Below are 25,453 nucleotides of genomic sequence, written 5' to 3' on the forward strand. Positions count from 1 at the left end.
AATCCCAGTTGCAGAGCACACAGTGTCTTCCCTCCCAATTGCGTTTGCAGAGCACGCAGCATCCAACCGATCGGCCCACTGCCTTCGGGCCCTACCCCTTCCTAGTTGGCCCCACCCCTTAGCACTGCCCAGTGCACAGTGGACACTGCCAGGGTGCCTGGCTGGCGGTGTCAGGCTGGCACTGCCCAATAGCACCCACCTTGCCTTTGACCTCCCAGGGGGGCCTCAATGGCATCTGGCCCCACCACCGAGGCCATCATAACAGGTCCTTGTTGATGGGGACCAGACATGATGTTCGCCGGTGAGGACCTTTACCTGCGAGGCCGAATAGGCAAGTGAGCCTAGACGATTCCATCCCGGGCTCAATAATAATATTTAAATTCTATTTAAAATAGAATTTAAATATTGAGATCAGCCTTGTGCCCAATTTTGTGCATGAAGCTGATTTTGTTGGATATTTGGTGCCAGTAAGATTGAGAGGCAAGAAATTGGGCCTGATTTTTCAGCTGTCTCACGATCTTATTGGCTCACCCTGTCTATCGGCCGGCGGGGTGAGATGGTAAGATCGCCCTGTTGGTTTTTAAGGCTAACTGCAGTTTATTGATGTTAAAACTATTGAAATATTATCAAAACACTTTGGGTTAAATTCCCCACATTGAAGGTGATGGCAGATTAAATGAATAAAAAAGGTGACTGTTAAGTTTAGAATAAGATTTTAACTAACATTTAATGATGTTAACTGTAGTTACTGTTGGGTAAAATACATGTTCAAATATTAATTTTCAGACAGAAGGTTTAGGTAGTTTATTGACATGAACTCTTATTTGCTTTTGGGAATCAACTTTGAGTTTTCAGTTCATCTTTGCCTCTTTAATTTTGCTACAGTTATCCGAGCCAAAGTAAAAGATGTGAGCAGAAGTGGCTGTAATGAAATCACCACAGTGGTGGAGGTTATAGAGATTCTCAAGTCATTGGTACCTATCCTGCAGGCTCACATAACTCTCCTTACCAACTCTTCATGCTCATGTCCTCAACTGCCACATAACCAGGATTTGCTCATTATGTGCTTTGTGTTGCGGTCAAGGTAAGTGTCATTGTCCTTCAGTCAAACTTCATACAGACGGGTTGATAGCCAGGCCAGACTAACAAGCACCTTTGATACCATATGAGTCTTTATTAACTGGTGACTTTATGCTTCAACCAAAAGCCAGAATAAGTTTCCAGGACTAGGATTTGTTCATTATGTACCTGTAATATCTAACAATCTGTGTGTTATTTTTAGATTACAAACTCCGTGGGTGTACATTATATGTATAATTAAATAAGAATGCAGGTTTTGGGTTGTTTATGCTGTTCATGCATTTAATTATTACAGATTCTTCCAAATTTGGGTAGCACAAGACATCATCCTACGCGATCAAGTTTTAGAGACACTGAGAATAATGTTCCATACTATGGGGGCAGCATTTTCAAATTACTCATCCTATCAGACAATGTAGTCTTAAGATTCTTCATTTTTAGAATGTATTAAATGTTTTTAATAATCTGTAAGATTTATCCCCAAATTTTCACATTTTAAGTTTCATATAATTTGCTTTTTGCCAGAATTGAAATACCTTAATCACACAAATGAAAGAAGTGAATAGAGACACAACAGAAATATATGATAAGTAATATCTGAAACCATGACTGTGATCAGAAAATAATCTGAAGTCTATTCATTCCTCGTAACCGTTAAAAAAATGAGAAGTTGGACTAAAATTGTACTTTGTAAAAGAAATTGAATTTTGCTATGTGATAAATTTGGAACAAAAACGTACTTAGAAATACTAGCGTACAATGGCCCTATTATATTTATAATGTCCATTAACATAATGGTGGCACAATGGACTGCTGCCTCCCAGCACCAGGGACCTGGGTTCGATTCCCCGTTTGAGTCACTGACATCCATCATTACAAAGTGTTTTGCAAGGTTAGTCATGGCACGAATCAATTCCATTCTCCCCGACTACCTGGATCCACTACAGTTTGCCTACTGCTGCAACAGGTCCACAGCAGACGCCATTTCCCTGGCCCTGCACTCAACCCTGGAACGTCTAGATAACAAGGACACCGATGTCAGACTCCTATTCATTGACTACAGCTCAGCCTTCAACACTATTATTCCCACGAAAATCATCTCCAAACTCCGTGGCCTGGGCCTTGGCACCTCCCTCTGCGACTGGATCCTGAACTTCCTAACTCACAGACCACAATCAGTAAGGATAGGCAACAACACCTCCTCCACGATAATCTTCAACACCGGTGCCCCACAAGATTGTGTTCTCCGCTCCCTACTATACTCCTTGTACACCTATGACTGTGCGGCCAAATCCCCCTCCAATTCGATTTTCAAGTTTGCTGACGACACCACCATAGCGGGTTGGATCTCAAACAATGATGAGACAGAGTACAGGAATGAGATAGAGAATCTGGTGAACTGGTGTGGCAACAATAATCTCTCCCTCAATGTCAACAAAACGAAGGAGATTGTCATCGACTTCAGGAAGCAGAAAGGAGAACATGCCCCTGTCTACATCAATGGGGTCGAAGTAGAAAGGGTCGAGAGCTTCAAGGTTTTAGGTGTCCAGATCACCAAAAACCCTTCCTGGTCCCCCCCATGCTGACACTATAGTTAAGAAAGCCCACCAACGCCTCTACTTTCTCAGAAGACCAAGGAAATTTGGCATGTCAGCTACGACTCTCACCAACTTTTACAGATGCACCATAGAAAGCATTCTTTCTGGTTGTATCACAGCTTGGTATGGCTCCTGCTCTGCCCAAGACTGCAAAAAACTACAAACTGTTGTGAATGTAGCCCAATCCATCACGCAAACCAGCCTCCCATCCATTGACTCTGTCTACATTTCCCGATGCCTTGGCAAAGCAGCCAGCATAATTAAGGACCCCACGCAACCCAGACATTCTCTCTTCCACCTTCTTCCTTCGGGAAAAAGATACAAAAGTCTGAGGTCACGTACCAACCGACTCAAGAACAGCTTCTTCCCTGCTGCTGTCAGACTTTTGAATAGACTTACCTTGCATTAAGTTGATCTTTCTCTACACCCTAGCTATGACTGTAACACTACATTCTGCTCTCTCTCGTTTCTTTCTCGATGAACGGTATGTTTTGTCTGTATAGCACGCAAGAAACAATACTTTTCACTGTATGTTGATACATGTGGCAATAATAAATCAAATCAGATCAAATCAAAAATCTGTGTGGAGTTTGCACATTCTCCCCGTGTCTGCGTGGGTTTCCTCCGGGTGCTCCGGTTTCCTCCCACAGTCCAAAGATGTGCAGGTTAGGTTGATTGGCCATGCTAATTGCCCCTTAGTGTTCCAGGATGCGTAGGTTAGAAGGATTAGCAGGACAAATATGTGGGGTTACAGGGATAGGGTCTGGGTGGGATTGTTGTTGGTGCAGGCTTAATGAGCTGAATGCCTCCTTCTGCACTGTAGGGATTCTATGATTTTTCTAAAATGAGGAGCATATAATAACTTGCTTATATTGGGAATCTAGGGACATGGGAACTGGAATATGACATTCAGTCCCTCGCATTCTGCCATACAATGAAATCATTGTTGATCTGTGGCCTAATTCCATATATTTGCATTTCCCCATTCAGGTCTACCTTAATAACTTCGGATAACAAAAATCTATCAATCTCAGATGTAGTATCAATTGCTATTTGTAGAAGAAAATACTAAACTTCTACCACCCAGAATAATTTTCTGATTTTACCCCAGTAAAGTCTGACTCTAATTCTGTGGCTATGTCCTCTAGTCTAGACACCCCTATCTATTCCCCATAATATCTTGAAAGCTTATATCAAAATTCCAGGGTATACAACTCTATTTTATGTAATGTCTCCTCATACTTTAACCTTGGGGTCCACGTACCATTCTGGGAAATCTATGCTGCACTCCTTCTGAAGCCAATCTATCCTTCCTAAGCCCAAAAGAGAAAACGCTGGAAAATCTCAGCAGGCCTAGCAGCTTCCGTAAGGAGAGAAAAGAGCTGACATTTTGAGTCCAGAAGACTCTTTGTCAAAAGACCTGCTGAGATTTTCCAGCATTTTCCCTTTTGGTTCCAGATTCCAGCATCCGCAGTAATTTGCTTTTATCCTTCCTAAGGTGTGGTACCGGTTTCCTGCCACCGTATATTGTATTATGCATTATTTTAGGTGTCTCAGTGAGGAGATCTTGAGACTTGTATGTTTAGATGTGAACAGTTTATTGTAAGTCTTTAACTATTTACAGATCTCAGATTACTATAACGCGCCATGCAGGCTGGCTGCTTATTTACAGAGTGTTGTTTCTAAATTGTTCCCCCAAAGTTTCTTACCATGTGACTCTATCCATCATACAATGAATGGTGCTAGTCTCCACATTAACCCTTTCTCTACTGAGCACCTTTACATTACAGTGGTATGCAGGGACAATATCACAACATCGCTCTTTCTTCTCTAAAGAAAATGTTCCCTTCCAACAGAGTATCACAATTTGTAAAACAATATTTACTTGCTATCTCTGCACCACCACTCCCATCTCAAGTCTCTGACTTTATAAATTCAGACTCAGTCTTGAGGCTTGACAGTTCTTGACCCTGAACAAAAAATAAAAGATCTATCCACCCTGGGATTTGATTCGTCTAGTAATAAAATCAGCTGAGATTGTAACAAAGTGTGAGCTTTTCCAGGATATTTTGAAATGTGGACAGCAGGTAACTGGACACTAATTGGTAAGGTATAGAAGGACGGAGATCAGGGACGTGATCTTAAGGGCTGTTCATCCCATGCTCTCACTGCAACGAAGTCAGAGAATTTGGTGGCCAGCCAAATCTCCATTCACTGCGGTGAGATGTGAAAATGTGAATGGTGGTAAGATTCCGGCTCAGATTTCTTGTACATTAATATACTAAAATGGCTACTTTTAATGCAAGTGAGTTTCTGAAACAACATGGATCAAATTATGATTCATGAATGATATTAATCATTGCTCAGTTGTTGAGTGTGGTGGAAGAGTTACAGATAGAAGTTAGAACAAGATCTAAGCAGAACTTTGAAAACTAGTGGCCAAAAATCTGAACTTGGAAGTGAAAGTACAGAAGAACCTTTCGAATCAGGAGACAAGTTTACACAAGAAGAAGTTGGAACTAGAATTTTGGGCAAAGGAAAGGGCAAATGAATGAGAGGAAAAAGGAAGAAGAGAGCATTTCGTAGAAACATAGAAACTAGAAGCAGGAGGAGGCCATTTGACCTTTTGAGCCTGCTCCGCCATTCATTCTGATCATGGCTGATCATCAAATTCAATATCCTGATTCCACCCCCCCCCCCCCCATATCCTTTGATCCCTTTAACCCCAACAGCTATATCTAATTTCTTCTTGAAATCAGACAATGTTTTGGCCTCAACTACTTTCTGTGGTAGTGAATTCCACACATTCATCACCCACTAGGTGAAGAAATTTCTCCTCACCTCAGTTCTAAAAGATTTACCCCTTATCCTCAAACTATGACCTCTAGTTCTGGACTCCCCCCACCATTGGGAGCATTCTTTCTGAATCTACCCTATCTAAATTTGTTATAATTTTATAAGTTTCCATGACATCCGCTCTCACTCTTCTAAACTCCAGTGAATATAATTTTAACCAACTTAGTCTCTCCTCAAATGACAGACCTGCTATCCCAGGAATCAGCCTGGTAAACCTTTGCTGCACTTTTCTATAGCAAAGACATCCTTTCTCAAATAAGGACACCAAAACTGCACACAATACTCCAGGTGTGGCCTCACCAACATCCTATACAACTGCAGCAAAACATCTCTGTCCCTATTTAAAAGAGATTTAGAAGAAAGACTAGAGAGAGGGAAGTCAAGTAAGTGAGAAGAAAAAGAAAAGGAAAGGAAATTTTTGGAACTGCAAGATCTTGACCTCCAGAGAGTGAAGTTAACAAGGGACGAAAGGAAGAAGGATAAAGAAAGAGAAGTAAAGAAGAAGGAACAAGAAAGGGATTACCAGTTTAAAAGGTTGGAATTTAAAAAAGAGTCACCAGACATTGGGGAAGAAATTGCCTCCAAACCAGAGCCAATTGGGGAGATGTTTAAATTTGTACAAGCTTTTCCGAAGTTTGAGGAGAGAGATGTAGAGGCATTCTTTATATTGTTTGAGAAGGTAGTGAGGCAAATGAAGTGGCCAAAAGAAATCTGAATATTGCTCTTACAGCATAGGTTGGAAGGTAGAGCTCATGAGGTTTATGCGTTGCGTTCAGAAGTGGTATCTTTGGATTATGATGATACAGTAAAAAAGCCTGTTCTGAGTGTATATGAGCTGCTCCTTGAGGCATGATTTCCCCTTCATAAATCCATGCTGTCTCTGTTTGATTCTGCCACTGCTTTCTAAATGCTCCACTATAGAGTCCTTGATAATGGATTCAAGAATTTTTCCCACTAACGATGTTAAGCTTACTGGTCTATAATTCTCTGTTTTCTCTCTACCTCCCTTTTTGAATATTGGAGTGACATTAGCTACCCTCCAATCTGCAGGGACTGTTCCAGAGTCTATAGAATCCTGGAAGATGACCACCAATGCATTCACTATTTCTAGAGCCACTTCCTTAAGTACTCTGGGATGGAGATTATCAGGCCCTGGGGATTTATTTGTCTTCAATCCCATCAATTTTCCCAGCACCATTTCTCTTCTAATATTGATCTCCCTTAGTTCTTCACTCTCACTAAATCTTGCATTCTCCAACATTTCTGGTATCTGTGTCCTCTTTTGTGAAGGCAGAACCAAAGTATGTATTCAGTTGCTCAGTCATTTCTTCTATTATATATCCCGTTTCTGTCTGTAGGGGACCTACATTTGTTTTTACCAACCTCTTTCTCTTCACATACCTATAGAAACTCTTAGGCCGAAATTTTTCCGGCACCCCCGATTCCGATTCTGGGGGCGGACGAGGCTCGGGAATGGCATTCTCCATTGGCCTCGGGCAGGATCGTACGAAACGCGGGCAGACGTACCGGTAAAGTTCCGCCCTAAGTGTCAGTCTTTATGTTTCCTGCAAGCTTACTTTCGTACTGTATTTTCCCCGTCTTAATCAATCCCTTGGTCCTTCTTTGCTGGATTCTAAACTGCTCCCAATCCTCAGACCTATTATTTTTCTTGGCCAATCTATATGTTTCTTCCTTAGATTGGATACTCGCTCTAATTTCCTTTGTAAGCCATGGATTGGCCCTCTTACCCCATTTTGCTTTTGTGCCAGACAGGGAATAAATAGTTGTTGCAGTTCCCCCATGCGTTCCTTGAATGTTTGCCATTCCCTATCCACTGTCACCCTTTAAGTAACTCTCCCCAATCTATAAAGGCCAACTCATGCCTTCTATCTTCATAGTTTCCTTTATTAAGATTCAGCACCCGAGTCTCCGAATCAACTACTTCACTCTTCATCTTGATAAAAAATTCTATCATGTTATGATCACTCATCCCCAAAGGGTCTTGTACAGCTAGATTGGCAATGATTCCCTTCTCATTACACAGTACCCTGTCTAAGATGGCGTGCTCTCCAGTTGGTTTTAGTTGGTCAAGAAAACCATCCCATATACACTCCAGGAATTCCTCCTCTACGGCATTGTAGCTAATTTGATTTGCCCAATCTAAGTGCAGATTAAAATCACCCATGATCACCGATATTCCCTTATCACATGCATCTCTAATTTTGTGTTTAATGCCATTCCCAAAATCAGCACTGCAGTTTGGGGGTCTATATATATGAAACCACTAATGTTTTTTGCTCCTTGATATTTCTCAACTCTACCCATATGGACTGCACATTGTCAGAGCTAATACCCCATCTCACTATTGTGTTAATTTCCTCTTTAACCGGCAGGCAATTCCTCTGAAATTGCTCCTCAGACCAGAAAGGAAGGTGTTGAGGGTGGAAGTGACATTCAGAGGCCTAAGAATTTCCATTGTAACAAGGTGGGACATCCTTGGGCAGATTGCAGGGAACTAGATGAGAGATTGTTGCAGTAGCAGGAAAGCTTAGGGAATCATGAGGAAGAGTTGTACCAAAAATAGAAATGGTTGTTTAAGCTGTAGCAGTGGTACAAGTGAAACATGTTCTCTCAGAAACCATGAGAAAAGGGGACATGAATCAGGCAAGCCAAGAGATTTCTTCTTTGATTGCTTATGAAGGAAATCTAGCTATGAGATTCAGGATGCATTGTTTCAAAGGAAGAAGTATTTCCTTACCCCTCCAATGAAATAAGTGAACAACTCAAACTTTTGAGAGATATTGGGACAGATCAATCATTGATGCTGTCTGATAATACAATTCATGTTTCTGATCACTTTATTTTTAAAAAAGTGTTAATAAGGAGTATTAACTGAATTTATGACCATGTTTCTTTGTGTGAAGTCAATTTAGGAAGTGACTTCATAAACTGAGTTGTTATGATGGAAATTATTCCTAAACCACCTAATGTAGGGGTAGATTCTATTCTGGGTAATCATTTGGCTAGTGAAGGCAGCAACATTGTCACAAATGCATTGAGGCAGGCGTTTGATCATGTTGATCTTCACCAACTCTTGAAAGCTATTGAGGTGAAAAATGAGATGCTTATTGCTGACAGCATGCAATTCAAGGAAAACCTGATTAATCTGGAAAGCCAAATTTCATTAATGAAAGAGGAGTTTGCTGATGAAAAATGAGAATTGGTTAGCAAAACTGAAACTCTTTCATGGAAGGTAGAAAATTTAACTGAGGATTTAAATTGTCTAAATGATAAATATGTAGGAGCAAACTGAGCCAAAAGGTCAATCTTCAGTTAAAACTGAACTTCAAGCATCAGAAGTCTCTATGAAGTGTCAAGGAAATGTTTTGAATAGAAAAATAAATTGTTGATAAATCAGAATAATTGATTGAATGCAGAATTACAAACCAAAACGTATGAATTGTTGGAACTTTGTTGTGAAAAGCACAATAATATCCTTGAATTTGGAAGCAAACTCAAGAAAATGAAAGAGAAAATGTGCATTATGGAGTGTCACAGTTCTGAACTTGTTCCTGTGAATAAAAACTGCTTGCTGAATTTTGATCAGTTAAACAAGGAACTGGTCCAACTAATGATTTGATTTGAATTGATTTATTATTGTCACATGTATTAGTACACAGTGATGCGCATCAATTGGACACGAGGCACAAAGCTTCGGTAAAAGAAGGCTTTTATTAACTAACAATGGAACTATCAGAACTTTAACACACTATCCCAGACTGAAGGGGTCCCGCCCGAGCAGGGGGTCTTATACCTCTCCCAGGAGGCGGAGCCCGACTGGGATGTGCCACAACAGTAACAACCACAGGTGTATCAATCCCACCCTAGCCCAACAACAACATTAGAACAATCCCATAGTGGGAACCAACGATGGTTCACCACATTCACCCCTCCTTTGAGAACAAAGGCCGGCGGGGTACGAAAACAGACTAAAATGTCAACAGATTATAAGTTCAGACGGTCTGGAGGACCGCACCGTCGTTGTGACCTCCTCAATACCGGCGGTGACACCGGAGTAGGTGCTTGCGGTGGCGTTCTCCCCAAAACAGCGTCCAGCTGTTCTCCCACAGACTCACAGGCCGGTTGACCCTGATGAAACGGTAGTGCAGGGGATCCCGATACATTCTGCGATGGCGACGATCTTCGGGGCTCAGGCAAGCTGTGCATTGGAGTAAAACTGTTAAGCATTGGTCCCGATGCTGTCCGCGCCACGTCCGGGGGAGAAATAAGGGATAAGGGATTCGTTACTGGGGATATGGGAGCGACAGGAGTTGCTACGTCCCCTGCGGGTGCCAGGTCTCGGATCGAGACTGTGTCCTCTCGCCCGTCAGGATATGCCACATAGGCATACTGAGGGTTGGCGTGGAGGAGGTGGACCTGTTCGACCAAGGGGTCGGACTTGCAGGCCCTTACATGTCGCCGCAGGAGGACGGGTCCTGGGTACGTCAACCAGGCTGGTAAAGATATCCCCGAGGACGACTTCCGAGGGAATGAGAACATCCTCTCGTGGGGAGTAGCATTGGTTGCCGTACACAGGAGGGAGCGAATGGAGTGAAGCGCATCAGGGAGGACCTCCTGCCAACGGGAGACTGGAAGGCCTTTGGACTTCAGCGCCAATAGGACAGCCTTCCAGACTGTAGCACTCTCTCGTTCCACCTGTCCATTACCCCTAGGGTTGTAACTTGTGGTCCTACTAGAGGCAATCCCGTATGAGAGCAGGAATTGCCTCAAGTCATTACTCATGAACGACAAGCCCCTGTCGCTATGGATATAGCTGGGGTACCCGAACAGGGTAAAAAGATCACAGAATGCCTTGATCACCGTGGCAGCCGACATGTCCGCGCAGGGGACAACAAACGGGAACCGGGAGTTCTCATCTATTATGTTCAGAAAGTACACGTTCCGATCTGTTGAGGGAAGGGGGCCCTTAAAATCCACACTCAGCCTCTCAAAGGGGCGAGTGGCCTTGACCAAATGTGCCCGGTCAGGTCGGTAAAAGTGCGGTTTGCATTCCGCGCAAATCCGACAGCTCCTTGTCACCGACCTGACGTCCTCCACCGAGTAAGGCAGGTTGCGGGCTTTGACAAAGTGGTAGAGCCGAGTGACCCCAGGATGGCACAGGTCATTATGGAGGGCGTTCAAGCGATCCTCCTGCATAGTAGCGCATGTTCCGCGCGAGAGGGCATCCGAGGGCTCATTGAGTTTCCCTGGACGATACATGATATCGTAGTTATAGGTGGAGAGTTCAATTCTCCACCGCAAGATCTTATCATTCTTGATCTTGCCCCTCTGCGAGTTGTTGAACATGAACGCCACGGACCGCTGGTCCGTGATCAGGGTGAACCGCTTTCCCGCCAGGTAATGGCGCCAGTGTCTGACGGCCTCCACAATGGCCTGGGCCTCCTTTTCCACCGCTGAATGCCGAATTTCGGGGCCTTGGAGGGTGCGGGAAAAAAACGCGACGGGCCTGCCCGCCTGGTTTAGTGTGGCGGCCAGGGCGAAATCAGATGCATCGCTTTCCACCTGAAAAGGGATGGATTCGTCTACCGCGTGCATCGTGGCTTTCGCGATGTCGTGTTTCAATTCCTTGAAGGCCAATTGGGCCTCTGGCGTGAGTGGAAAAGTCGTAGACTTAATAAGCGGACGGGCTTTGTCCGCGTAGTTGGGGACCCACTGCGCATAATAGGAGAAGAAGCCTAGGCATCTTCTCAGTGCTTTTGCGCTAGCGGGCAAGGGAAGTTCAGCAAGGGGGCGCATACGGTCTGGATCAGGGCCAATGACCCCGTTTTCCACCACGTATCCCAGGATGGCTAACCAGCGCGTACGGAATACACACTTCTCCCTGTTGTAGGTCAAATTCAGGCGAGATGCAGTGCGTAAAAAGTTCTGGAGATTTGTGTCATGGTCCTGCTGATCACGGCCGCAGATGGTGACATTATCCAGGTACGGGAAGGTAGCCCGCAACCTGTTCTGGTCCACCATTCGGTCCATAGCACGCTGGAAGACCGAGACCCCATTGGTGACACCAAATGGAACCCTAAGGAACTGATACAGACGACCATCTGCCTCAAAGGCCGTGTAGTGTCGGTCCTCTGGGCGAATGGGGAGTTGGTGGTAGGCGGACTTAAGGTCTATGGTGGAGAACACCCGGTACTGCGCAATCTGATTGACCATATCAGATATGCGCGGGAGGGGATACGCATCCAGCTGCGTATATCGATTAATGGTCTGACTGTAATCAATGACCATCCGGGGTTTGTTCCCGCTCTTGACCACCACAACCTGTGCTCTCCACGGACTAACACTGGGCTGTATGATCCCTTCTTTGAGGAGTCGCTGAACCTCAGATCTGATGAAGATCCGATCTTCAGTGCTGTAACGCCTACTTTTAGTAGCGATGGGCTTGCAGCCTGGTACCAGATTCTGAAATAAAGAGGGTGTGGTGATCTTTAACGTAGAAAGATTGCAGGCGGGGCGCTTTGGACAATTTGGAGACTGCAGCTGTTCCCCCACTGTCAGCGAAGGGAGTGGCTCACCGTACTGTAGGATCACACTCTTCATGTGGACCATAAGGTTTAGGCCGAGGAGAATTGTTGCGCAAAGATGCGGCAACACAAGGAGCCTGAATCGCTCGTAAATTGTGCCTTGCACTTTCAAAGTTACCACACAACGTCCTAGCACAGGGACAGACCGGGACCTTGATGCCATAGAGATTGTCTGTTTGGCAGGTTGAATCTGGAGTCCACACCTCTTCACAGTGTCAGGGTGAATAAAGCTCTCAGTGCTCCCGCTGTCAAACAGACAATAAATTGCATGACCATTTACCTGTATATCCATCATCGAACAATCAAGCCTGTGATGCTTAGCCTGGTCCAGGGTGATCGACGCCACCGTTGGTCCATGAACGTCACTGCAGGCAGCTGAGGTCGATGCTGAGGACCCCTGCTGGTCGCTCATGGTCATCGTCGACCAAAATGGCCGCCCCCATGAATCGCACATGGGTGAGGGCGCCAAACGTAGCGACTCCTGGTGGTCATCCTCCTCTGACTCCGTCGACCGCAATGGCGTCGTCCTGGACTCGCACGTGGACGGACCCCGTGAGTACTTCGACGATGATGGTGATGATCCCCGTTCCGAAGGGTCACAGGCCGCACTGCCGTTCTTGGGCTTCGATCTGCACACCTTCGCATAATGCCCCTTTTTACCACATAAGGTACAGACTACCGCTTTAGCGGGACACTTTTGTCGTGGATGTTTGGCTCCTCCGCAGAAGTAGCACCGCGGGCCGCATGGGGCTGCAGCCGTCGTCTGGTCCACATGGGAGCACGCCATAACACTGCACTTCGAGCCCGTGGGGCGAGGAGGGATTTGCGACTGCTCCTGCCACGTTGTCTCCACGTGGTCCTCCGGATACAGGACCAAGCTCTTCGAAGCCGCCTCAAGCATTTCAGCTAATTCCATAGCTTGGGTCAGGTTGAGATTTCCCTTTTCTAGCAGCTTGAGACGGATGTATGAAGACCCGACCCCGGCCACAAACGCATCTCGGGCGAGGTCGTACATGCTCTGCTCAGCCGACACAGCTTTGCAGTCACAGCCCCTGGCTAGCTGCAAGAGCTCATTGGCGTAATCCTCCATGGTTTCACCCGACTGCCGACGTCGTGTAGCAAGGAGGTAACGAGCGTGGATCTCGTTAGGAGGTTTCGTATAGCGCTTTTTTAAAAGCTCGAGGGCCCTCGGGTAAGTGGTGGCCGCACGGATCACGAGGTAGACTGTGTCGCTTACCCTCGCATGGAGGACCCGGAGTCTGTCATCATCTGTGGTGACCGCTGCGGAGGCTGCTAGGTAATCTTCAAAACACTTCAGCCAGTGGTCGAAGGTGTTAGAAGCGCCCACCGCACGTGGATCTAGCGTCAGACGTTCTGGCTTTAGGATTTGCTCCATACTCTCCTTTCTTTTTTTTCCTTCCGTCGAGAGTTTAATATTAGTTAATAAAATTGATGCGCATCAATTGGACACGAGGCACAAAGCTTCGGTAAAAGAAGGCTTTTATTAACTAACAATGGAACTACCAGAACTTTAATACACTATCCCAGACTGAAGGGGTCCCGCCCGAGCAGGGTGTCTTATACCTCTTCCAGGAGGCGGAGCCCGACTGGGATGTGCCACAACAGTAACAACCACAGGTGTATCAATCCCACCCTAGCCCAACAACAACATTAGAACCCAACAACAACATTAGAACAATCCCACAGTGGGAACCAACGATGGTTCACCACACACAGTGAAAAGTATTGTTGCTTGCGCGCTATACAGACAAAGCATACCATACATAGAGAAGGAGAGAGTGGAGAATGTAGTGTTACAGTCATTGCTAGGATGTTGAGAAAGATCAACTTAATGTGAAGTAGGTCCATTCAAAAGTGCGACGGCAGCAGGGAAGAATCTGTTTTTGAGTCAGATGTAGACAGGGGCATGTTCTCCTTTACGCTTCCTGAAGTCGATGACAATCTCCTTCGTTTTGTTGACATTGAGAGAGAGATTATTATCATCGCACCAGTTCACCAGATTCTCTATCTCTTTCCTGTTCTCCGTCTCGTCATTGTTTGAGACCGACTCACTATGGTGGTGTCATCAGCAAACTTGAAAATCGAGTTGGAGGAGAATTTGGCCATACAAAGGTGTATAAGGAGTATAATAAGGGGCTGAGGACACAGCCTTGCGGTGCACCGGTGTTGAGGATGATCGTGGAGGAGATGTTGTTGTCTACCCTTACTGATTGCTGTCTGTGGGTTAGTCAATCTAGGATCCAGTTGCAGAGGGAGGAGTTTAATCTTACTGATCTTAATCTTACTGATGTACCAAATTTAGCAATGGATAAGAAGAAAACAACTGGCATACCTGCAAAATTAGAAATACAAAATTGTCAACAAAAGGACTGAAATTGCAAAATGATCCTTCCAGTTCAATAACCAGAGACACTGGTTTCTAAGTGTTTGCCAGTGCAGTTGGAATGCAGGCAAGTGGGCAGTTTGTAAAGACCATTCAAAACCTGATAAAGACTGGACTGATATAGCTTTTAAAGTATACAAAAGAGTTGAAGGGTTAGAACAAACTATGTGTCTTTAGAAGGAGAAAATAATTGACATTGCTCAAAGAGAAGTGGGGAAGACTTTTCAAAAGGGATTGGTAGAAACAAAAAGATTATAAAAGTTCAAAGAACAAACAAAATAGGAGGATGGAATACTTTTGTGTTGACATAAGAAGCACCGTTGTAATGGCTAAAAAAATATTTTGGTAAAAAGAAAAAATAGATATTAATGCACAAAAATACCATTTTGACGTTGCTAAATCAAAATGAGAATTTGCCACATTTGAGTTTGGGAAATGAATTTGAAGATGTAATTACGACTACAGTTAATGAAAAGGACAATTGGGCCATGTTTTTAATTGAAACATTGTTTGCTGAGTTAAAGAATGGGAGGGAAAGGTTCTTATGATACTATTATTTATAAATTCTGCTAATTGTGTTACATTTATTGACTTTGTTTTGCTTAACTCTTTGTAATTGTAAAATATGGCATGTGTAGTTGTGACATTAGGGGTGAGATTCTCCCACCGAATTTGTATAAAAACTGAAGTAAATCCTGCTGTTTTTTTTCAGTGGGATTTTCAAAATGAATCTCCCACGCTCTGTGCACCACAGAGCCCTAGCGTGAATCTCATTAAAAAGCTGTGGGCATGGCTGATTCCTGCTGGAGAGGCTGGCAGCAGAGCGCTGAGTGGGCCACTGCATATGCGCCGAGCTGTCAGCGTCGAGATTGGCACATACGCAGTAGCCCCACACTGCCGGCCTCCCGAGTGCTGGGCTCCCTCCCTCTGTGACCGCTGAATGCAGAGTGGCAGCGGGACCCCCGACCCCCACCGATCTCCCCCACTGCCCGGTCCCCGGTTGGCAAGTGCCAGGGGACCAGACTGGCACGGCCAGGCTGACAATGCCACTAGTGGGGAGCTGTTGTAAACCCCACTGGAGTGAAACATGCCTGGCCGGGGGGCGGGGGCGTGGGTGGGGGAGCGTTGGAGAGAGGCTAATGGGCTTGGAGACTTCAGTCTTCAGACTTCAATCAGATGTAAATGCTCGTTATACTAATTTATTCAGGTTTTATTCTGGCACGCAGCTGACAACGCTGGAATTTCGGCAGCTGGAGATGCACGGAGGCCAGTGAGAAGCCCGTCACATGGCTTCCGCTTGTGTCTCCCAGCCCACTGTGCTGCTACAACAGCGCAGTGGGCTGGGAGAATTGCCCCCAAGCTGAAGTTTATTTGTATAATATGTAATAAACTATTTTGTTAGTGGTTTATGGTGTTTGGTTTGTGTGAAATGGATATAATGTCACTGTAAACAAATCCTGATGGTTGTGAAGCTTTCTTCCTTTCAAGGGGGGGCAGGTATTAGGAAATAGAGATAATTCTATGTGTCATATTTTTATTTTGTGGATGTTAGGAATAGCATATGACTTTAAGGTTTAAGTTTGATTTATATTTCTGTAGTGGTGTGCTAAGGAAACTTGTGTTTTAATTTCACTTTAAAAGATGCCTGCATTTTTAATGAGGTTTTCCAGCTCTTTAAGTAGGGGAAACCTATGCTGTTGCCCAGCAACAATTGGCCAACAGAGACAGAAAGAGCAGGTTCAGTTCATTTGGAAGAAGGAACGAGAAGTAATTACTAGTTCAGAGTAGCTGCAGGTACAGGCAGGACATGCAAAGGAACAGAGAGCAAATCCCAAACTAAAGAAGAAGGTTCCAAAAACCAGGGAGGGCAGGTAAAAGGTTCGAGATGACAGCTTAAATCAAGGAACATGGACAGGGACTGTGAACAGATCCTGTTCAGTGAAGTCAAGTGATTAGCAGAGGAAAAGGGTTTCAAGATAAAAGACAAAATTTCAGGAAGCAAATACAAAGCAACATAGGCTTGTGAAAAGACAGAGATGCAAGGAAGCAGCCAAAGTCTAACTCCTTAATATGGTAGGCGATGGCCTGATGGTATTATCGTTAGACCATTAATCCAGAAATTCAGTTAATATTCTGGGGACCCGGGTTCGAATTCCACCATGGCAGTTGGTGGAATTTGAATTCAATAAAAAATATCTGGAATAAAGAATCTACTGGTGCCCATGAAACCATTGTCGATTATTGGAAAAACCCACCTGGTTCACTAATGTCCTTTAGGGAAGGAAATCAGCCGTCCTTACCTGGCCTGACCTAAATGTGACTCCAGAGCCACAGCAATGTGGCTGACTGTCAACTGCACTCAAGCAACTAGGAATGGGCAATAAATGCTGGCCAGCCAGCGACATCCCCCACAAATAAATAAAGGGTCTGTGAAGCAGTAGTGTTCTAATGGCATGGCTAGGTAGCTGAGAAAGTATATGGAAAGTGAAGTTAAATGTATATGGTGATCCAAGGGAGTGGAACATTGGAAGGGGAAGTTGAAACCCTGGAGGTGGATCCTTGGTGAAGACATCTGAGAGAAAGTGTCACTTGCAAGAGAAATCCAAAGCAAGTTCTTTGAGTGATGATTGGAAACTTGTGTGTGAAAAACAGAGTTCCAGTGAGACCATTTAGTTTCTGATGTGACATGCACAAGGCAAGTTTTTGAGAAATACATAGGGGGCGATTCTCCCATTCCAATGTGCTAATTGTTTAGTGGGTCGGGCTGGGAGAATTGCGCGTGCGCCAAGTCGCGGGATTCACTCACGCATTCCCAACATGTGCGCATCTCCCAGTGCAAGATATTTGGCGCGGTCAGGACTACACTGGAAACTGGCAGGAAAGGCAGGTAAGTAATTTTAATCTTATTTTAATGTTATTTAAACATAATTATCGGACCTGGGACTGAATTCTCCAGGCCCGATAGCATTTTCCAACCGTCCAGTAAAATTTCACTCTGGTGGAATTTAGATTAGCTCCCCACTTTCTGGGAACTAGTGGGAGACCCCGCTGGAGTGAAGGGGGTGCAATCGGGACCCCCCTAGGGGGTTGGGTGGCGGGGGCCGTGCTCCCTGGGCCTGAGCATTTTGGACCACAGTTTACCTATTGGTTTACGTGGACTGTGTACTTACTGTGAACATTAGAGTCCAAGATAGATTTTTTGACTTGTGTTATTCTTACAAATCTGTATATATCTATAAATTATAGTTGGGGTGAAGGATTGGTATATTATAATTAATCTTTTCTTCTTTAATAAATGTTTTATTCTTTTGTTCCTCAGCAGACTCTTGTAACTCTGTTTAGTAGCTACCCTCCATGCTTCTGAGCAGAAAATAAAAGTTAGGATCTATTAGGTGGGTTCCAGCCTGGGATCTGACTTGTCTAATGGTAACATCATTGGGATTGTAACTTGTTTTCTTGCAATCCAGCAGAGTCTCATCAAGTTTCTTCCATTGTCCTTTCATTCTGCTGCTCAAGACAGTCTTCATTCATCATGTTGATGAAATGGTTATGCATTTCTTTCACATTTGATCTTGAAGAACAATCAACTGTTCTCTGAATTGTTTACTTCTTGTCGACCTCTTGCCAACTCATTCTGGGCTTTAGTGCATTGTTCTGTTGCCACTGATAGTTCCAAGGCAGCTTTTGCTGAAGTAATATTAAATGTCTTTTTTACGGTTACATATAGATTTGTCAAGGAGTTCGTTGGGGGTCACAAGTTCTTTGCGTGCCTTTACTATATGCTGTTTTGCCTGACCGCAAAACAGGTTGAATTTTCCCAACTCCTGCTTTTATTTGCTAGCTGTGGAATTAAAGATCATTATTTCCTCCTGATATCTTTGTGTCACCTATGAAGTCTTTGGAGGTGATCTTAACAAAATAATTCTAAGTCCCAAACGAAAATGGGAGAGTTTCAGATCTGTTTTTTCGTCCAACCTTATGCCACTCTGAGAAAAATAATGCTAAATCTGTTTCCCACCAGCAGGGAAGGGGGTGGGGCTTAAGCTCGCTGGAAAGCTGGCAGCTGACAGTAGAGGCTGCAATCATGCATGTGCAGATCCCTCTGTTGTGTGCAACAGAACAGAGAGATCTGTCAGTCACCTCCACCTCCTGGATATCACCCACATCTCTCTCCCCTGCGATCACTGGCCTCCCTGGTGGATTGGCCCCCCCCCACCCCTGGTCGATCATCCCCCCCCAACCCTCCTGGCATGGCCCAGTCGATCGCTGCCCCACTGGTCGATTGTCAATCGCAGAGTGCACAACATCCCTGCCATCCGCCCCCTGCTGCATAGTGTGCAGCTTCTCCCCCATCCACCTCCCCTTAAGCCCTGCTCCATCCAGGTCCCGTCTCCTCCCAATAGGCCCTGCCCCGCTCAGGCCCTGCCTGTTGGCAGTGCCCACTAGGCACAGCCAGTGTGCCAGGCTGGCTGTGCCAGGGTGCCCAGTGGGCAGTGCCAGGCTGGCACTGCCCTAGGGGCACTGCCCCCTGTCTCCAACCTTCCAGGGGGCCTCAGTGGCCTCCGGTCCTACTGGTGAGGCCATCACGATGGGTCCCCATTGATAAGGATCGTATGTGATCTTCGCTGGTGAGGACCTTCACCGGCGAGGCCGTTAAGGCAAATAAATCAGATTTTTAAAAGATTTAAATATTATCTTATGATTTCACCGGATATCCAGGCCCGGTAAGATCACGATAAGTATGAAACTGGTCGCAAACCCAATTTTTCGCCTATCTCGTGATGTTACCGGCTCGCCCTGCCCATCGAAGGTAAGTTCACCCCCTTTTTGTTCTGATCATGGACATCATGGCTGATTGAATACTTTGCGTTATCATGTGTTTTCAAAGGTGTATACTTAGCTTGAAACTTGTACTTTAAATCTTCTAGTTCAGTTCTGATGTGATAATTTTTCTGCAAAACAGCTTCATCTTCTTTTGACACATTTTAAAAAATTACCTCACACTCTGGGGTCATCTTTTGCCCGTGACAAAGTTGCCCTCTCACTGAGGTCCCATGTTGCCCTTGGTGCTTTATTGGGAGTGTGCTAGACCACTCATGTGTCCGGTGTAACCATTTCTTTACCACAAATATATCTGGCTTTTCTAATTTTCTGTCCACGGGCATTTGTTTTTTCTTGCATTTCCTGCTTTAAATGTATTGCTGTTTTGAAACAGTGACTATTTATTTTTTAAACTTAAGGCTGTCAACAGCTGGCCAGTTGTGTCTCTGTGTTTGTCCTACGCTTTCTGAATTTGGCAGGCTCTACTGTAAATGTGGGCATTTTAAAAAAACTTTTAAAAACTTCTTCCTTGTTTTTTTAAACCACTGCAGGCATATTTTTTCTGATTGTCCTCTACTCTGGAAGATGCAGCTGGCTTCCTCTCAATTGCAGGCTGCTCTTTTCTAAAGAACTTTCTGAACCTTTAAATGACGGTACCCACCGAAATGGAATTTCTTTTGCAAACTTTGCAAGTTGTTTTCCTCTGTGAACAACCCACACTTTGAGATTTTCAACAGGCTGGGCCTTTTTGTTTAAAGTTGTGAGCTGCATTAGCTCCCTTGTTGTGAGCTTTCTGCAATTTCTGCTTTTTGAAAAAAAAGTTCAAACTTTAAAAAACTGTAGCACTTCATTTCTGGGCAATTCTCTCCCTTTTTTTAAACCTCTGTGGGTCATTTTTGATCTGCCTTTACTATTCTCTGCAGGCCCTGTTTACTTTGGAACTTCTGAATCAGCCAATTTAAAAAAGTTGTTTCTTTTTAAACTGCCAGCCTTCTTCTTTTTAAAGGCAGTTCTCTTTCAGCTGTCCTCTGGATGGCTACTTATTCTAAAACATAAGTCCAGTTTCTTTCCTTTTTGTATTTTTGCTCACCATCTTGTGGACTGTGTCACTTAGGGTTTTGCAGTTTTCTGTTTCCCTGCTCACTCGCCTTGTGGTCTCCCGCTTAGAAGTGTTGCAATCGATTTCCACTCACTTTGGTGGATTCCTCAACTTCAAAGTCTGTACTGAGGCTTCTTCGACTTTAAATACATTATAACAGCCATTGTCATCATAGCCATATTCATTTATCATGGAATCCCAAGCTCATCAGGAGAAGAGGCAGAGTTCTGGCATGTGGGACCTGCCACATGCTTCACAGTTGCAGATCTTCAGCTACTATTGGAGAAAGTGGGACAGTGGTGAGATGCTTTGTTTTCAGAGGGCAGTAGTGGACGTCCACTTAACAAAACATGGGGGGCTTGGCTGTGAGTTGCAGAAATTGTCAGCAGTGAAAATGTTATCTGGAGGATCTAGGTGCAGAGCTGCAAGAGTTTCAATGGACTTCTTCACTTTGGCAAGGTGAGTGTGACACAAGACCCAAATGGTCTCCGGCTACCAGCAAACACACCAACTGAGCAGCCTGAGGACATATATGCTCTTTTATGGGTTAAATGTGTGTCCAGGGTAATTACTGATTTGTCAAAGTTCTCAGAGTCCAAACACTGTTGAGAACCTGACAGCATGGATACATGCAGAATTTTATTTAAATGAACCACTGGCATTGATGAGAGAAGCCAGCTTTGCCTTATCACCTTCTCTCTTTTGCACTTGCAGCATAAGAGGATACAAAAATTAACTGAAGAGAACATGCATAGGAGGAGGAATGTTTCTGCGCACCATCCTCAAAGCTATGGAGCAGACAGCAATGGAAATCAACAGGCCTCTCATGTCCAAGTGGGTAATGGAAAGATGGGAATATCAGGAGGAGAAGGCAAAAATATATTGAAATCTGTAGAGGAATGGGATGGAATGTACAAAGACTCAGCTGCATTGGAAGCGTCATCTCTGCTGAGGTTTCTCCTGTCATGGGCGAGTTCTCATGATCCTCTTTTGTCTCTCTCAGGATCAGTTGTGGAGGTGTAGCATGAATGTACAGTAATGTTACTGGGAGCCTCTCAAGAGTTTGAAACAGCTGAGCCTACACTCCGACATAATTCAAGGACATCCTCCAGCAGCGCAGATTCATTCTTATCATTGGGTTCTTGCACGCAGTTCGAAAGGTTGGCACAGGTTGAAGAGTAAGACATTTGTGGGGAGGAGGGAGTGAGAGAGGCAGAGGCAACTATGGGAAGATCCCCCCTTGGAGGATGGAGGACAGCACAGTTCTGCTCAGCTGAGAGCAGATGCAGAGACTTGGGAATCACAAGCAAGGTGGCTGTACTTTAACTGGCAGCGAGAAATGTATTTCCAAATGCCAGAGTTCCCTGGGGCAGTGCAAGATCATGGACTGAAAATCGAGTAGTCCAGTCAGCTCAAGTGCACCACCTTGGCTCAAGACTTTGACTTCATAAACTCCTTCACTGACAGGTGGCCAACTACATGGAGAGCTATGGGAGGCCACATTTGGAATGGATGCATTAACAGCACACTGACATGGACAGAATCATTGCCATTGTCTGTAGGATGGATTGATTAGAGGTGCTGATGACATAAAGAGGCACTCGTCTAGTGGACCTCTCTAGTGATCTAGCATACTATCCAACCAATGAGTCATTTAAGAGGAACTACCCTCACAGGTCATCTTAAGCTTCCTTGGTCCCTCTGACTCAGGAATTCCATGCTCCTTCTACGTGACCTCTTTTGTAGGCATGTCATCACATTCCCACATGACCATTTAGTCTACATCTTCCCTGTTTAGTTGAGACACCTGGTGGCGTGAGATGTAACAGTATGTGCAATTAGAAACTATATACAGACCATTGCGTGACACACAATTAAACAAACTGACAATGTGTAACTATTTATATATATATATATATAGAGGCACGGACTAGCCAGTAGCAACCAGTATGTAGCTCATATCACATCTCCTTCTTCCTCATTTTTCTGTTGGAAAGAAAATTGAAATTCAAAACTTGCATTCCAACCATTATCTTGCAGTTGGGTCTGTGTCTGTGTATGCCCTGTTTGTGAAACCAACCACTCACCTGATGAAGGAGCAGCGCTCTGAAAGCTCGTGCTACCAAATAAACCTGTTGGACTTTAACCTGGTGTGGGACTTCTGACTGAAATTCAAAAGTTAGTTCTAGACTAAGTGGTAATAATGTCTGAGAATCTTGTGTTCAACCTGTTCAGGCTACCTGAGTGTGTGATTACATAGGTTGGTAGTGTTTGAGTATTTCTGTGGCCAGTGTCCTCACTGTTAGCAGTATGATATGTTTCATCTGTATGTTTGTCAGATGCAGGATTCACTGCATTGACCTCTGTAGGAGGTGCAGGGGGCTGGTGCCATAGGCTAGATGATTCAAGTGCTGGGTTATCTGTTGGTGCTGGTTTTGCTACTTGCAGAAGCTGATGACAATTGAATACATAGTGCCCACCGTCTGGGGCTACCATGTAACTGTTTGATTGTAGGGCCATGTTACCATATGATGTCGCCTGTAAGGCCTGTTTGACTTCCTGGATACTATGAGAGGACAGCACCTCTACTGCCATGTTGTCCATGTCTTCCACACGATTTGCCTGATCTGTGGTGGTAAGAAGAGTCTGGAGAGGGCATCAGCCAAATGCAACTCCTTGCCACGTTTGTAGACAATGCTGAGGTTGTAGCTTTGCAACTTTAGCATCATGTGCTGCAACCGTGCGGTTGCAATGTGGGGAGCCTTCTTTAAAGTAGTTATGAGTGGCTGGCGATCTCTTTCAACAGTTGCAGGATGACATAGATGAAGTCATGAAATTTCTGACAAGCACAAACTAAAGCATCGATCTGTGCATAACGAATCTCAGTCTCAATGAGGGCCCTTGAAGGAAAGGCTACTGATCTGCCGTTCTGAATGCAAGTTGCACCAAGTCCATGCTGTGAGGCATCTGCTGCTATGAGTGCAGGTGCTCGAACATCAAAGTATTGTAATACTGGTGGGGGTTGCGAGCACTTGTTTCAGTCTGTTGAAGACTGCTGTGTTAAAAGCAAAATACTGCAGATGCTGGAATCTGAAACAAAAACAGAAAATGCTGGAAAATCTAAACAGGTCTGACAGTATCTGTGGGGAGAGAATAGAGCCAGCGTTTCAAGTCTAGAAGACCCTTTGCCCACTCTAACAAATGCTGAGATTTTCCAGCATTTTTTGTTTTTGTTTGAAGATTGCTGTGTGGTTCTCTTGCCAGCGCCATTTGACGTCCTGGTGGAGAAGTTGACAAAGAGTTCCGATGACTTTGCTATAACATGGGATAAACTTAGAAAGATAATTTGTCATGCCAAAAGCACTGTAGAGCATGCTTGTCCACGGGAATAGCCATTTGTCGTATAGTCTTTGTCTTCTCTGGATTAGGATTTGCACAATCAGTTGTGAGTAAATGGCCCACGCAAGGAACCTGGTTGACCCTGAATCTTCATTTCACATGTAAATGGAAGATATGAACAAAAAATCCCACCTTTGCCAGAGTGATTCGACAATCTGGAAGGGCTGGTTCAAGCCAAGGAACGGCAGAACTGGTGTTGTAGATTTACCAGGTATAAAACAGCATCAAGACTAACAAAGACCAGGTCATTACATTACTCTAGTTATGGGCAGTAGTACAGAGAACATTATGGTCAGACAGGGCATAAACAAAGACATGACCACATACGAAGAAGTTATCAAAGCCTTTAAAACTTAATTTAGTCTTTGGAAAAATGTCATTATAGAGCAAGCAACATTTAATAGATGCATCCAAGGACCAGGAGAGTGCAGAGACCCCTTTATTAATGAGCTATATCCATTAATTGAAAATTGTGTATTTGGAGCACTGAAAGATGGACAGTTGACTGCTAAACTCCAGCATAAAGTAAGAGTGTAATAATTTCGCTGAGGCCAGTCTTCCTTTATTTACACAGTGAATAAAGTGTTGCTTCTGTGGCTACGGTGCACAAGTCACAGTCCAGAGACCTATGGTGCCTGGGTAGAGATAACTTAAGCTTCCACTGCTGCTTTCCTATTGATGTGGAGATGCTGGCGTTGGACTGGGGTGGGCACAGTAAGAAATCTCACAACACCAGGTTAAAGTCCAACAGGTTTATTTGGAATCACGAGCTTTCGGAGCACTGCTCCTTCCTCAGGTAAGCGTAGGCGTAGGGTCGGCTTCAAGTTGTTGCCTGATGCTGGTGGCGGTTGTCTCCATGGATAGTAACAAGGCCTGCACTGGCATGGGTTCCTCACTCCTGATATGGCCCAGGTGCTTCACGGGGTGGCACTGTGGCACAGTGGTTAGCACTGCTGCATCACAGCTCCAGGAACCGGGGTTCGATTCCAGCCTTGGGTGACTGTCTGTGTGGAGTTTGCACATTCTCCCCATGTCTGCGTGGGTTTCCTCTGGGTGCTGTGATTTCTTCCCACAGAACAAAGGTTAAGGTGGATTAGCCATGCAAAGTTGTCCCTCTTAGTGACCCAAGATGTGTAGGTTAAATGGATTAGCCATGGTAAATGTGCAGGATCATGATGTGGAGATGCCGGGGGTAAGCACAGTAAGAAGCCTCACAACACCAAGTTAAAGTCCAACAGATTTATTTGGTAGCACAAGCCACAAGCTTTCGGAGCACTGCCCTTCATCAGGTGAGTGGGAGTTGTGTTCACAAACAGGGCAAACATGGAGATATTCAGAAGCCGCCAGCAAAACAAGGCCCAACACTGTATCTGGGTGGAGGCAATAGGGGGCATTGCCTCATTTTCTTTAAAAAGACCCAACAAAGATTTGTGGACGGTTACAATTATAAAGCGTCTACCATAGACGTATTGATGGAATTTTTTAACGACAGGTACAACCACCAACCCCTCTTTCTCAATTTGGGAATACTTCCTTTCAGCAGCCAAAAGGATCCTGGATGAGTATGCAATAAGCTTTTCTGTTTCATCTT

At 44.7% G+C, this 25,453-nt stretch overlaps 1 protein-coding gene across 1 annotated transcript in view; it reads left to right on the forward strand.

Annotated features, from left to right (window-relative positions):
- LOC144496009 (secreted frizzled-related protein 4-like) overlaps positions 1–25,453 on the forward strand; it is an 85,684-nt gene that overhangs the window by 20,524 nt on the left and 39,707 nt on the right. The window contains exon 4 of the mRNA XM_078216967.1: positions 886–1,084. Within this exon, the coding sequence (XP_078073093.1) occupies positions 886–1,084 (199 nt within the window). The remainder of the gene's footprint in view (positions 1–885; positions 1,085–25,453) is intronic.

This window comes from Mustelus asterias, chromosome 7 (assembly GCF_964213995.1).
Source record: "Mustelus asterias chromosome 7, sMusAst1.hap1.1, whole genome shotgun sequence".
Taxonomy (NCBI): Eukaryota; Metazoa; Chordata; class Chondrichthyes; order Carcharhiniformes; family Triakidae; genus Mustelus; species Mustelus asterias.